General features: G+C 42.5%; 1 protein-coding gene and 1 long non-coding RNA gene across 5 annotated transcripts; both read right to left on the bottom strand.

The window, feature by feature from the left end:
- Positions 1-418: 418 nt before the first annotated feature.
- LOC311011379 lies at positions 419-2,713 on the bottom strand. Its single transcript, XR_014596885.1, has 3 exons — positions 2,584-2,713; positions 1,533-1,743; positions 419-801 (listed from the first exon to the last, which is right to left on the bottom strand). It is a non-coding gene; the product is annotated as an uncharacterized lncRNA (long non-coding RNA).
- Positions 2,714-4,551: 1,838 nt separating this feature from the next.
- LOC311011342 (protein NLRC3-like) lies at positions 4,552-13,945 on the bottom strand. Of its 4 annotated transcripts, none has more exons than XM_084006244.1 (12): positions 13,861-13,945; positions 12,369-12,449; positions 12,071-12,175; positions 11,858-11,968; positions 11,182-11,265; positions 9,859-9,916; positions 9,590-9,782; positions 7,707-9,507; positions 7,181-7,354; positions 6,830-7,003; positions 6,441-6,487; positions 4,552-6,005 (listed from the first exon to the last, which is right to left on the bottom strand). In XM_084006244.1, the coding sequence occupies exons 2-12, from the start codon at positions 12,431-12,433 to the stop codon at positions 5,470-5,472; spliced, it is 3,348 nt and encodes a 1,115-aa protein (XP_083862370.1). In that variant the 5' UTR covers positions 12,434-12,449; positions 13,861-13,945; the 3' UTR covers positions 4,552-5,469. The 4 variants fall into 4 exon arrangements, with proteins under 4 accessions (XP_083862370.1, XP_083862371.1, XP_083862369.1 ...); XM_084006245.1 differs by having other exon boundaries at positions 12,369-12,443; positions 13,861-13,942; XM_084006243.1 differs by lacking the exon at positions 13,861-13,945 and adding an exon at positions 12,692-13,794 and having other exon boundaries at positions 12,369-12,443.
- Positions 13,946-14,225: the final 280 nt, after the last annotated feature.

Here is a 14,225-nt window from a genome sequence, read left to right as displayed (position 1 = left end):
AAAAAAAATAATAAAAGGAATTCTTGCGGTCTTTAGAAATCCAACAAACTTGCAAAACTAAAATGTGGCGATGGAGCCGAATTAGCTGCTCTCTCACTGTCGCTCGGTACTTCCATCCACCCAAACATGTGGCTAACATACGTCTGTGATGGTGGAGGATGATCAATGACTGTAATTGCCTCTCTGGCCTGCAGGTAATCAAATTCTGATTCAGCAAAGCACAACCTGCAGTGTAATGATGGCACCGTGCGCACTTATTGATTAGAAAAACAAAGCAACGTTTCAACGGCTTCAAACTGCTGTTCTTGTTAAAAACCTGCTTCGTAAGCCTTTTAGGACTTCGGGGGACATTTTATATATAGTTAAATCTCATCAAAGTGCCCATGTTTCAAACCTAGATCGTATTGTTAATTTATACTTTTCATTTAATTAGTTTATTGATTGATTTACAGTAAATCACAACTCGCTCATCAACCAACCATTAAATTAAATTAAACAGAGAAAAACAAACCACAAACTGTCTGAAGAAGTAGCTTGTTCACTGCAGATTCACACATTTAATATCAGGACGATGGTTCGTCCGGTTTCTGTCCTTCCTTCGCTGAATAGTCTGAAAAGGCGAGGGAACGTCAGTCCAGTCTTTCCTCTGTGCTTTTCTGCCTGAGTGCAGCCTCGGAGCGCACGGCGCTCCTCATGCTCGTCTGCATCAGCCAGGTGGCCAGGTGGATGGTGACGAACGCCCCGCCGGCCGCCCACAGCCAGTTCCTCCTGAGCCAGCTCCGAGGCTTCATAGCGACTCCTCTGCAGGGGGAAGAAGACACACAAACTGCATTAATACGCCGGTTAGAGTCCCAGAGTTCAAACACATTTTTTTTTTACCAATAAATTCCAGGCGTTTTCATGTTTTTGAGGCAAATACATTGTCTGAAATGTCTGAATTCATGAAAAATAAGAATAAAAAACAGAGTCAGACATTAACCCATGCAGAGGACAAATGGAAGTATTGTTTAACTGAACCACATATATCCTTTTATACAGGTATTTGGGAAGCAAATTTCCAAGACTTTCCAAAATCTTTCTGGGTTTATTTATTTTTCCAAAACTTCTCCAGACCTGGAAATTCAAATTCCATGATGATATATTGTACTTTTATACAATAAACACTACTTTATTGTACTGTTTGATTTTTTTCTCTTTTGATTCCAACATTTTATATTTAGTTTTTATTCTTTATTGTATATTTGGGCAACATCTGGCGCACAAATGTCCTTTTGGGATTAGTAAGATAAGTTCTATCTTATGGTATCTTATGGGGAGACACAGAAGTGCATTTAATAATGAATTATTAAGATACAATGTAATAACATCTTTATCAGCTACTGGTCAAGAAAGAGCACAGGATTCACTTTGACACTTTAACATTTTTTACAGAACTTGTGTAAAAGCTGCATTGACTTTGTGGGGAGAATGAGGGTTTTCTTGGAGCAGCATCTAGTGGACAGAAGAGGAACTGCAGCTAGATGGATGGTTACCTGGTTTACTTGCTCTTGGCAGCAGCAGGAGGGGAAACGTAGGCGACGATGCCGGGCTCAGGAATGTACTCCTCTCTGGGTTTGTGCAGCAGTGGGTTGGCCTTCAGGTTGTACCAGCCCCAGTGGATCAGCCCCAGACTCGTGCCCATCACAATCAACACTTTGTAGCCATGCCAGAAGTCCCGCAGACCCATGACTGACAGGCACTACGCTGAGAAACACAAAAGGATGAGCGTCAGCCGTCTCCCTGTCATGTTCTCCAATAATACAACAAAAATGACACAAAACCCCCCAAAGAGATACCAAATCTTGAGCGAGCCAGGTGTGAAAGCCATTTGATCTTTTTAGTCTTTGGACTTGAAGTATTATTATTATTGTGACGGACATTTTCAATTATTTTCTGGCAATTTGTAGGATATAATGAGCAGATTATTTGGTGAAACGAATAGCTGTTTTAGCTCTGTCCTGATTAAGTTTTCGTAATCTTTTAAATTATGTTAGAGGAGCTTTTTTCATTCGTGTATTTAGTTTTGGACAAAACAAACATCATTACTTTGGGCTCTGGGTAAATGTGACATTTATTATCACTTTTACAAACCAAACAATCGATTAACGGAGAAAATAATGAGCTAAATAATCCATAACGATCAAGTAATCATAAGTTAAGAGTTAATACAACAGTAGAATCCTGCTTTGACATGAATAATAATAATTATCTAATAATAATAACCAGTCACAAGGGGGCGTTTGTATATTACATTAAGTACATGTTCCTGATTATCTTACTTTTTGTTTAATATTTTCAAAGCAGTACTTTCAACTGAGTATGCTAACAGTGTGGTATTATCAGATGTGATTAAGTAAAGCACCTGAATGTTGTCACATCAGGTCAGTTGTTAGCTAGCAATGCTAGCTCGGTACTACTCGGTCCTTGCTAGCGGACTTTAGTTTCCGGCTGAGACTCGTTGATTGTCCGTTTGCTCATCAGAACTCGTATCCAAACATTAAAAACTCATAAACGAACCCCGTCGTTACAATAAAACCCTCTCACCTTCAGAAAGCAGCGGCGTTTCTCCCCGCTACCAGACGACCATCATCCTCGGGTCCGGATCAAGGCTGCCCGCGCAGCTGCCTGATCGAATTCATTAGCGGCGTTTAATGCGTTGTTAAAAACAAGTCACACAGATATGTAAAATATTTAAACATGTATTTTTATTTATCATACAGAAGAATACTTGATAAAATATCGCAAAAAAGCTTACAACGCGTCGGTGATTTTATAACATTTTACATTCAGGCAACAACACAGGAGCCTTTAATAGTCACGTGACTTTCAACCTTTCAGATGATTTGACCCGAAATAGAACTGAATACAATCGACCTTTTACATGGGATTTGGCCCGAAGTTTAGCCTACATTTATTTGTAATATAATAATAATAACAATAATAATAATACTTATAAATAATAATAATACTAATAATAATTAATATTATTATGATTATAATTAATAATAATTCTTATTTTATACTATAAAATATAGGCTACTATAATAACAATAATTATTTTTTATATTATTATATACATACATACAGATACAGATTTACACAAACACTACACCTCAAACACTTATTGACATTTTATCATAATTTTAACACAATGTCATGTTCACCATCACAAATCAAATGAAATCAGAACATAACAGAAAAATATCATACATTACACCAACTACGAATAAAAAACAAAACAAAAAAAAAACAAGGTTGTCGGAGAGAAAGAGGAGGCAGATGTGCAGAGGTCCAGATCTCTCAGACTGGAGGACGGGGAGCTGAGGACTGAAGACAGAGCTTCACAGCTCCTCTTTGACAGATTACAGCCGCTCAGCCTGAAGGAGAGACGGGGATGAAGGAACACAGATAGGCTACCGTTTCTTTCCTTTCAGTTCAACTAAAGTGCCACCGTGCCTGACCTGAGAGTCTCCAGTGTACATCGTGGACTCTCCAGTCCAGCACAGAGCAGCTTCACCCCCGAATCCTTCAGCTTGTTGTTACTCAGATCCAGTTCTCTCAGACAGAGCTTTACAGCTGCTCGCTGACAGATTACAGCCGCTCAGCCTGAAGGAGAGACGGGGATGAAGGCAAACGCTATGAGAAACAACTTGAGAAACATTGAGAAGAATCCGTCGAACACTCTGTAGTTATATTTGCTCTTACAGAACTCTGCTGGAGTTCCTACTGTAGTTTTTAAAGCTTTCCTCTTGCGAGTGCAGTTGTTAGTATTTTATTCAGGTGGACTTTGCGTCAGCCAACATTATTTCCACGTTGTGCTACAGATGGCTTGAACGTGGTATTTTGTAGGTTGTAACTTTGTAGCTGCCAGTAATCGGTGTTATCTTTCTGCATCATTTCAGTTCAACAAAAATCCTTTCACCGGAATGACGACGAGCCTGTTTAGCAATCTGACAGAATGACAACGTTGCTGCTTTCAACATTGACGGTTCCTTACTGGAGCAACTGCAACAACGCTGTTACTTAAAAAGCACACTAAGTAAACAATGGCTTCAGTGTTTACGGTCAGGAGAGAGGAATCTAAAGAGTGAGCTTCACATCAAGTCACAAATGCATCTTTAAAGTTATCTCCACGGTGAGCTGGAGCATGAAAAAGGTTCTAACCTGAAGGTTTAGAGAATATTAAAATGTGTCGACGACATTAAAGTCCAGTCGCTCTGCACTTTGCCTGGGAAAGTTTAAAGGAAATGAATGAGGAAATTCCATTTTCAGCAACCTTCAGGTTCCCCTTTTTCAAGTTCTTGTACATTTCCACACCGGCATTTTTTATTTATTTATCTTTTTACAGATGATCAACACTGCAAAATGTAACTTGTAAAGCTACATCAGTAGTTAAGATTCTTTGTTCAGTGAGTCAGTAAGTGAAAGACGTGTCTGGTTATTCTGCAACAGTGACGGTTTTCAACATTTAAACAACAATGGGGCCATTTTTGCACTTTAGGAACTTTAGGATTGTCTTGTTGGTTAAATTCTTTATTATAAACTTTATTACAGGAGATGAGGTTGAACTTACAAAATACATCAATATACTCAAACAAACAAAGAAAAAAAACATCTTGCAACTGTGCCAAAATATATGATATGCATAAATACAGACATTATGTATAAAAATAAATTTAAAAAGCCAAAGTTTGCAAAAAGAATCTCCTGGCTATGACTGGCCAGGATGACGTCTGCTATGCTTCTCGCCAGCGGTGAAAGTAACAGGTTACAAGTGAACTTGTATTTTTTAAGTCAGTAAGTGTACTTCTACTTTAGTAAGTTTTAACATAAGTAAAGCAATTTGTTAACAATGATGTAGTCGATGATGAAGCAGCAAATCACTGGCCACATCTTTCACACATATATAAACGCAATAGAGACGAAAGTGACGTAATGCAGTGTAAACTTTTTTTACGGCGTTGAACTTTACGGAAACGCAGTACAAATATGCAGTAAAAAACGCAATGATTTAAAAAAGTTTAATAAATTACGTGACGTGTTTAGTCAGTTTGTGCTGATAAAAAAAAAGGTTACGAGGCGATTAGTTGGGCTTTTTACTTTAACCAGAAACGGCTGTAAACATTGCCCATGGACTCCATTAGAAAACATTCAGCTGCAGAAGAGACGAGCCAATGGGTGCCTTCTGGAGCAATGGCTCCCATTGGTCAATTTCTATGCAGGCATACAACTGATAGACTGAATGGATTTTTTTATTCCAAATCATAGAGCATAGCTTTAACAGTATTTTACTGTTAAAATGAGAATTATGGCCAATGAGAAGCTGTAGAATGTGAGTCATTTTTAAAGATTAGAGGAAGAACCGAGGTACCTGCAGAACTGTGAGTTGCGGTGAGGATACTGCAGGTAGAATTGTGCGTGTTCTCCCTCCTACAGCGAACACAGAGACACCGAGGTGTTGGACACCCAGAAGCCGAACCCGGCGTACAGAGGTTCGGTGAACGTGGTGTTGACGGTGTGGAGGTGGATCAGTGCGTCCGAGGAGACTCCGTAGAAGGACATAGTGCCGGCGGGGAAGTCCACATACACTCCTACTCTGTTGGAGTCGGAGTGGGAGTGAGGGAGGTCGATGGTGTTGTCATCATGCAAGAAGGCGTGACCGTCGGCGTCGGAGCAAAACAGACACCAGGACTGAGCGTTCCCTCCGAACCTGCAGAGGGCACTGTTTCCTTTCCGTTGGATCGCCCTGTAAGCCACTGATATGTCCATCTTCCTGCTCCACTCCACCTCCCAGTAACAGCGAGTGGTCACACCCTCGGTGCACAGCACCTGGTACCAGTAGTCGAACCTCTCCGGGTGATCGGGATGCGGCTGCTCCTCCCGCACGTGCGTCACCGTCCGGCCGCCGTCGGACAGCATGAGGTGTTTGTTCAGGGTGTTCCTGTCCAGCGTGAGTTCACGGGAGTCTGACGGAAACAAGGAGACACAACAGAGCAGGTTTATCATCTAAGCAGACACGATGTGAACATTATCATCCTGACAGAAATATGCTTTTTATTTTGTTCACAAAGATATTTATTGTGTCGCACAAGACGCACTTCATCTTTATTTCGTAAACATTCGTTCGAATCATCTTAAATAAGATCTAAATCAAAAGGTATCTTTGCATAAATAAAGGCTCAGATTTTTCAAGTCACAATATTTACGATTATCCCGATTCAATGGAAATTCATGGGTTTTTCTAGGGGGGTTATCCCGATCCATGACAAAATCCTACATCGTCCCGTCCCTACATCAAACACCCCTGATGGGTTTTATTTTTTGCTTTATTAACTATGTCAGATCAAAACATCCCAATGGCTCATCTTTTTGAATCTGATAGAACAGAAGATTTCACTTACACTTCTTCAGACCAGCTGTCAGCCACTGCTCTCCATCATTGTCCATCCTGGAGGAAGAAACGCATTATCGTTATGAACCTTCAGCAGCTCCCTCATACCTGATGGTAGATTTTGTCTTCTGTCTTTGTCTTCAGACCGGAGTTATCGGTTTGAAGAGTAGTGGATACGTAGTCTTGAGTGCTTCGACTGTTCACGACTGGCAGATTATATTGTGGTATAAAGCAAAACAGACGGAACTATTTTTCTTCTAACTATGAACAGAAAGTAAGGAGAAAAATGGTTCCGTCAAATGATGTCGTACGGGGCCCTGTGCCATCTATGGTTTTGCATCTGGAGCACGAGCTCGGGTACAGACTGTGAAGCGACAGAAATGGTGTGTGAGGTCACACCTGAGAGCTTCCAGTCTCCAGTCTGGATCCTCCAGTCCAGCAGACAGCAGCTTGGCTCCAGAGTCTCCCGGATGGTTGTAGCTCAGGTCCAGCTCCCTCAGATGGGAGGGGTTGGATCTCAGAGCCGAGGCCAGAGAAGAACAGCCTTCCTCTGTGATCAGACAGCCTGACAGCCTGGAGACGCACACAGACAGACAGACACACACACACACACACACACACACACACACACACACACACACACACACAGTTGGTTTACCTTAAATCCTGCAGATGTTGAATATCTTTAAAATGCAAATGAACTTGTAGGACGGAACAATATTGAAGTACATATCTGTTAAAGCATCTGACCTGAGAGTCTCCAGTGTACATAGTGGACTCTCCAGTCCAGCACAGAGCAGCTTCACCCCTGAATCCTGCAGGTCGTTGTTACTGAGGTCCAGTTCTTTCACGCGGGAGGACGGGGAGCTGAGGATCGAAGACAGAGCTTCACAGCTCCTCTCTGACAGATTACAGCCGCTCAGCCTGAAGGAGAGACGGGATAAAATAAGTTGATCGTGGTGAATTTCCATTATCGGGATAATAATGAAAAAGCTGTCTAGCTCGCTATCATGGTAGAGAAGTTAAAAGTAAGGTCTCTGGTGACGAGAACCTCCTTTTAAAAAAAACATTTTAAGAGTTGATAAAACATTTAAAAAAGTATCTCTTTGCCTCTTTGGATCCCAATGACATAAAAACAATTAATTAAAGCCTTAAATGAACTAGCTATGACAGATTTATTTGATGGCTGCATTAACATGTGGAGAAACAATGAAACTGATGAAAAAATGTGTTCATTAGTTAAGAATCCTGCGTCTGTAGTTATATTTGCTCTTACAGAACTCTGCTGGAGGCTTTGACCACCGGCAGCAGCCTCAGAAAAACGTCCTCTGAAGCAAAGTATTTCTTCAGGTCAAACACGTCCAGAGCGGTTTCCGACGACAGCAAGATGAAACCCAGAGCCGACCACTGACCAGGAGACAGTCTGTCTGTGGAGAGACCTCCAGAACTGAGGTACTGCTGGATCTCCTCCTCCAGAGAACGATCGTTCAGTTCATTCAGACAGTGGAACAGATTGATGCTTCTCTCCGGAGACATGTTCTCACTGATCTTCATCCTGATGTACGCAACCGTTTCCCCGTTGGTCTCCGAGCTTCCTTTCTGTTCCACGAATCCTCGGAGAACCCTCTGGTTGGTCTCCAGGGAAAGACCCAGGAGGAATCGGAGGAACAGGTCCAGGTGTCCATTTGGACTCTGCAAGGCCTTGTCCACGGCACTCTGGTAGAGATGTGTTGGTTCACAGTGGTTTCTAAATAGAAACCACCAACACCACCAAGGGGATTGTGCGTCTGACAGCAGATTGACGCCAGAGTTGATGAACGTCAGATGGACATGAAGAGCAGCCAGAAACTCCTGAACACTCAGATGGACGAAGCAGAACACCTGGTCCTGGTACAGTCCTCTCTCCTCTCTGAAGACCTGTGTGAACACTCCTGAGTACACTGAGGCTGCTTGGATATCGATGCCACACTCTATCAGGTCTGATTTATAGAAGATCAGGTTTCCTTTCTGCAGCTGCTCAAAAGCCAGTTTTCCCAGGGACATGATCATCTTCTGGTTCCTTGGACTCCAGTGTGGATCCGTCTCAGCTCCTCCATCATACTTAATGCTCTTCAGTCTGATCTGAACCACCAGGAAGTGGGTGTACATCTCGGTCAGGGTCTTGGGCAGCTCTTCTCCCTGTCTGGTCGTCAACATGTCCTCCAGAACCGTAGACGTGATCCAGCAGAAGATCGGGATGTGGCACATGATGTGGAGGCTTCGTGACTTCTTGATGTGGGAGATGATCCTGTTGGCCTGCTCCTCATCTCTGAATCTCTTACTGAAGTAGTCCTCCTTCTGTGGATCTGTGAACCCTCGGACCTCTGTCATCATGTCGACCCACTCTGGAGGAATCTGATTGGCTGCAGCAGGTCTTGTGGTTATCCAGAGGCGAGCGGAGGGAAACAGATTCCCACTGATGAGGTTTGTCAGCAGCACATCCACAGAGGTTGACTCCGTAATGTCCGTCAGGATCTCGTTGCGGTCGAAGTCTAGAGGATGTCGACACTCGTCCAGACCGTCGAAAATGAACACGACCCGGAACTCTTCCAACCTGCAGATTCCTGCTCTTTTGGTTTCGGCGAAGAAGTGGTGGACAAGTTCCACCAAGCTGAACGTCTTCTCTTTCAGCAGGTTCAGCTCTCTGAAAGTGAACGGAAACGTGAACTGTATGTCCTGGTTGGCTTTGTCTTCAGCCCAGTCCAGAGTGAACTTCTGCGTCAGGACCGTCTTCCCGATGCCGGCCACTCCCTTCGTCATCAGCGTTCTGACTTGGCGTCTTTCGGGTATGGGTTTAAAGATGTCTTCACAGCGGATCGTTCTTTCCTGTCTGTCTGAGTTCCTGGACGTCGCTTCAATGCGCCTGACCTCGTGTTCGTCATTGACCTCCGCGGCCCCTCCCTCGGTGATGTAGAGGTCCGTGTACATCTCATTCAGAAGGGTTGGGTTTCCCGTATTAGCGATCCCCTCAAACACATGCTCGAACTTTCTCTGCAGCCTGGATTTGACCTTCCGTCGACACTCCGCAGCAACGGTTCCTGGTTGGACACACAATGAATGAGATCGGTCAGTGGGTGTTCGTGTCGATGTGAGAAAAGTGAGTGTGGAAAATCGTCCTACTGCTCTGCAGAGCGTCGGCCAGCTCCTTCTGATTCATTCTCTTCAGGAAGTGCAGGGCGATATTCAGAAAGGCCTCTCTGCTCTCCTCATCCTCACCCGGGCCCTCTAAGCATTCTGGGTTATCTACACTCAGAATAATTTGGGACTTTCTCAGCTCGTTTTTCACAAAGTCGAAGATGTTTTTCTCGAGATTCTGGAAAAGGGCAAAACAAATCTAAATTACATTTATTTATTTTTGAAGTAAAAGTTGTCATCTGACATTTACGCACCTTAAATATGGAGTCCAAGTCCGTCGACTGAGGCTGGACAGATGGACCACCGGCAGCACTGCAAAGAAAACATCATGATGATTCCAAATCACGCACCTTTTTGCATGTTGCTTTAAAGGAAAACACCACCGCATTTCCATACTGAACTATGTTCTGCTCTGATGTTAGACGAGGTGATACATACCTCCCTCTCCTCTGTGCGTGCACTCAATGGCTCTTGAGCGCACTCCGCGCAGCGCTAATTTGCTAGCATGTAGCTTGTCCCCGTATATTCCTTAGGATCCAAAGGGGGGTGAAGTTAGAAGCGACCAAGCACTTCCACGTTGTCCCTATTTAAATACGGTTACGTGAGTAGTTACACGACCGAAGTTTGGTTACACAAAATGAAACATGCCAATTTTTCTAAGCGGATAACAAGGATAACTATATAGTATGGCGGAATAACAACTGGAAGCACTTCGACGTCGGCGCAGTAATATCATCACTCTGCTCCCCCTCTTACTTCCGTCAATAGAACCTACGTGACCTGCACGCCGTCGCATGCACTAGTAGTTTATGCACAGTTGAGGAAGCATCAGGTTGTAGTAAGATAGTTTGTGAACAATCAAACATCATGGTTATAACGTGGATCGTACAGGGTTGTGAAAACAAGCAGAAGGTATATAGTCCCGTCATGTTTTGAGTGATGATATTACTGCGCCGACGTCGAAGTGCTTCCAGTTGTTATTCCGCCATACTATATAGTTATCCTTGTTATCCGCTTAGAAAAATTGGCATGTTTCATTTTGTGTAACCAAACTTGGGTCGTGTAACTACTCACGTAACCGTATTTAAATAGGGACAACGTGGAAGTGCTTGGTCGCTTCTAACTTCACCCCCCTTTGGATCCTAAGGACAAGCTACATGCTAGCAAATTAGCGCTGCGCGGAGTGCGCTCAAGAGCCATTGAGTGCACGCACAGAGGAGAGGGAGGTATGTATCACCTCGTCTAACATCAGAGCAGAACATAGTTCAGTATGGAAATGCGGTGGTGTTTTCCTTTAAGGGAATAGCTGTACAGTTTTCTTGCATTATTGATGACACCTTAAGTTGATCTAAGAAGCTGCTCGTTGTTAATTGTTTAATATGTTATGTCTGAATTTCTGGAGAAACTGGTCGGCATTTTTATCTCTTGTTACTGATATTTAAAAAACAAACAATATTTCCAGGCATTATCTTTTCTGCCGTTGGTCTTGTAGCTGAGGATATCTCTCCACCTCAAGAGAGAATGTTCCTCTTGATAGGAGAGCTGCAGAATAACAAACTCATCTGGTCAACTCTTACCTTTTGTCAGCAGAGTCATGCCCATCATTTATTGTTGGGGGTTCAGGCATAGACCGGTTGGAAGCACTGGGTCCAGCAGGCTCACTGATAGAATCAGACAGAAAAAAGAACACACCTCCTAAAACACCATTGGAGCAACATCAGCTTCAGAGCTGGGATATTCAAATAAAGCAAATTTCAAATTCAAATTCAATTGTATTTATAGTGTCCTATCACAACGGAAGTCATCTCAGGACACGTAACACATTGAGCAGGACTAGAATACGCTCAAGATTTCCAGAGTCAACACAATTTTAAAGTCCCAACATAGCCCATAGCCTTAATAGGCTTTTAGGCAGAAATCTGGTGCAGCCCAGGATCTTTGATTCCAACTGCATTTGGTGTTGGTAGTATAGTAGTAGCATTAACAGTAGTGGTGGCATTAGGTTGTATCGTGGAGCTCTGAGGAGACCACGGACCGCTGCGATACGTTTTCTGGTTCAGTGACGACAGGAAGAGCTCAAATTATTCGCTCAAATTGAAATATTTCAACCTCGCTTTTGGAGGCAGCCTCTAGTGGCTGTTTGAAGAACAGCAGCGTGTGGCTTCATTTCTTTGACGGTAAAATATTTACATGAACGTTGAACAACTACAGGCTGCAACACCATGTTTAGGAAACATCCCCTGGTTTACTCACCGATCCTCTGGAGATGGTTGCCCTTTAAACACTAAAGGTAGGTCTTTGGACTTGTAGGACACAAGGCTGGGTTCAGGAGAATCAGGTCTCTGTTGCTGCTGCTGCTCTGATCTTTAACACAACATTGATTGTGAATAACATTCCTACAACAAACCACAATAACTACAGGCTGCAACACCATGTTTAGGAAACATCCCCTGCTGGTTTACTCACCGATCCTCTGGAGGAGGTTGCCCTTTAAACACTAAAGGTAGGTCTTTGGACTTGGTGGTCTTGATGGACACAAGGCTGGGTTCAGGAGAATCAGGTCTCTGTTGTCTTCAACACAACACACTTTGATTGTGAATAACGTTCATTGACACGCCATAGTGTAACTTTAGCCTGCTGTTTATCATCATGTTCTCTAGCGTTAAGGGGTCCGGTGTATCGGCCCCAAGCTAATTCCCATCCTCCCCCCAGACTGAGATTAGAGTGCTAATCTCTGCTGGACATAAACAGATCGTCATCTCACCCCGGAGCTTTGGCGCCGCCTTCTTCCTCGTGCAGAAGGGCCTCCATCTCCCCGCACTGACTCATAGCAGCGACCCTGCACCTTGGCAAACATAACACGTCATTCATCAGCATCTCCTGTAATAATATCGGTTATCGTCTCTTAGATTAGGATTAATCTGTAACAGCCCTTAATCCAAAATCCCGGTCTCCTGTAAAACTTCCACATATGTCACATACATGCGGTTTGAGTCCCACCAACGGAAGCATAAATGGTCAGATATTAGAAAACACAAGTCGCTGTGAGGAAACGGAGACATTTGACTGGTTAAAAACACACATTACCTTTTGTCTGGAGGGAGAAGAATGATCTGCGTCGCAGCGAAAGGCAAAGTGAAAGTAAAGTGACTCCTGAGATAGAGGAGTGGTTTCCTGCTTTTGTTTATCACCAACCCTCTTTGGAGCAGATAGCACTCATTTCCTTTCCAAACCAATACCAAGTCTTGTATTTCTTCCATAATTTACAACTTCTACAATCATGTGGGTATGAGTATTTTTTGTTATTCAGAAAAGGGAAGTGAAAAGTAACAGTGTTAGAATTAAGGTTTCCAGTCAATTGTCAGAAAAAAAGCCTCTCAAAATGACAATGTAGTATCTCAAAGTAATGAGATACTTTCTCAAAATATTAACTTAACATTATAATGTCATATACTGTGTTCCCACTTAACTTTCCCAGATTGCACCAATATTTGGACCAAACTCACCGAAGACTGTAGGGTTGAAAGAATAATGTCTTAAAAGATGCACAAGGCATCTGGAATATTTCTGTTTGATAGGAAGATAAGGAACATTCCTGTTGAAAGTCTTGAGATTGAATCTTTCAAACTTTACACGCATCAAGAGTTGGAACACGATGACACACAAAAGCAAAATCTAAGAGAATTGTTTAGTAGGAGATTTAGGATAAGAGTACAGAAAGGTTCTTGCAGTGGACCTATTGTGTGTGATCTCGTCACACTGTCTCTCACAAGTCTCCCAAAATAATTATGTAGTATCTCCAAATAATGAGACTTCCTCAAAATATTGACTTAATATTTCAAATATTGACTTTGTAACTCAAAATAATGAGTCATTATTTTTGAGATAATGACTTTGTATTGATCTATATTGGAGATACTAAGTCATTTTTTTCGATACTATGTCAATATTTTTGATAAAGTTTCTCTTTTTCTTATGACTGACATAAATGGGCTTCCGTCCTAAACAGGCGTATTAAATAGAGGAAGAAGGTTAGAGGTTAACCGCAGTCATTCATTGTGAATTCATTGATTCATGCTGCGGGGGGATTATGAATGTCACTATGACAATGATTCTAAATAAAGCATCCTGAAGATCTCCCGCCATGCGAGATGAATTACAGGAAACCATAGAACTTCACATCACCTCACAAATGCATCATGAAGTTATTTACAAAAAGAGCTGACGTATTTAAACAATAATGCAAAGAGTCTTACCTGTAGGTTTGTAGAATATTATAACATCCACATCGTGAGCGGACGCTCTGCCGTCTGACAAGAAAGTCCAGAAAGTTTCAAGGAAATGAAGAATGAGGAAATACGATCAGGCTGTGACGTAGAAGTCAACCACAACGTCTGAGTATTCTGGTTCCCCTTTTTCACGTGATTCCTCATGAGATCCTTGTGTGCTTCTGTTGAATTCTCATTTAACTTTCCCAGATTGCACAAACACAGTATTTGGACCAAAACTTACCGAAGACTGTAGGGTCAAAGTTGAAAGAATAATGTCTTAAAAGATGGGCAAGGCATCTAGAATATTTCTGTTTGATAGGAAGATAAGGAACATTCCTGTTGAAAGTCTG

This window comes from Eutrigla gurnardus, assembly GCF_963514095.1.
Source record: "Eutrigla gurnardus genome assembly, chromosome: 3".
Classification (NCBI taxonomy): Eukaryota; Metazoa; Chordata; class Actinopteri; order Perciformes; family Triglidae; genus Eutrigla; species Eutrigla gurnardus.
The sequence above is the reverse complement of the archived record's forward strand: the minus strand, read 5'-3'. Positions and strand labels throughout refer to the sequence as shown.

Coding starts and splice junctions, on each gene's coding strand:
- LOC311011342 (XM_084006243.1), bottom strand. CDS start 12,864: ATGGAAGAAATACAAGACTTGGTATTGGTTTGGAAAGGAAATGAGTGC. Junction 12,444..12,691: donor CTTCTCCCTCCAGACAAAAG/GTAATGTGTGTT, acceptor GCCAAGGTGCAG/GGTCGCTGCTATGAGTCAGT. Junction 9,917..11,181: donor CATGACTCTGCTGACAAAAG/GTAAGAGTTGAC, acceptor TTTTCTTTGCAG/TGCTGCCGGTGGTCCATCTG.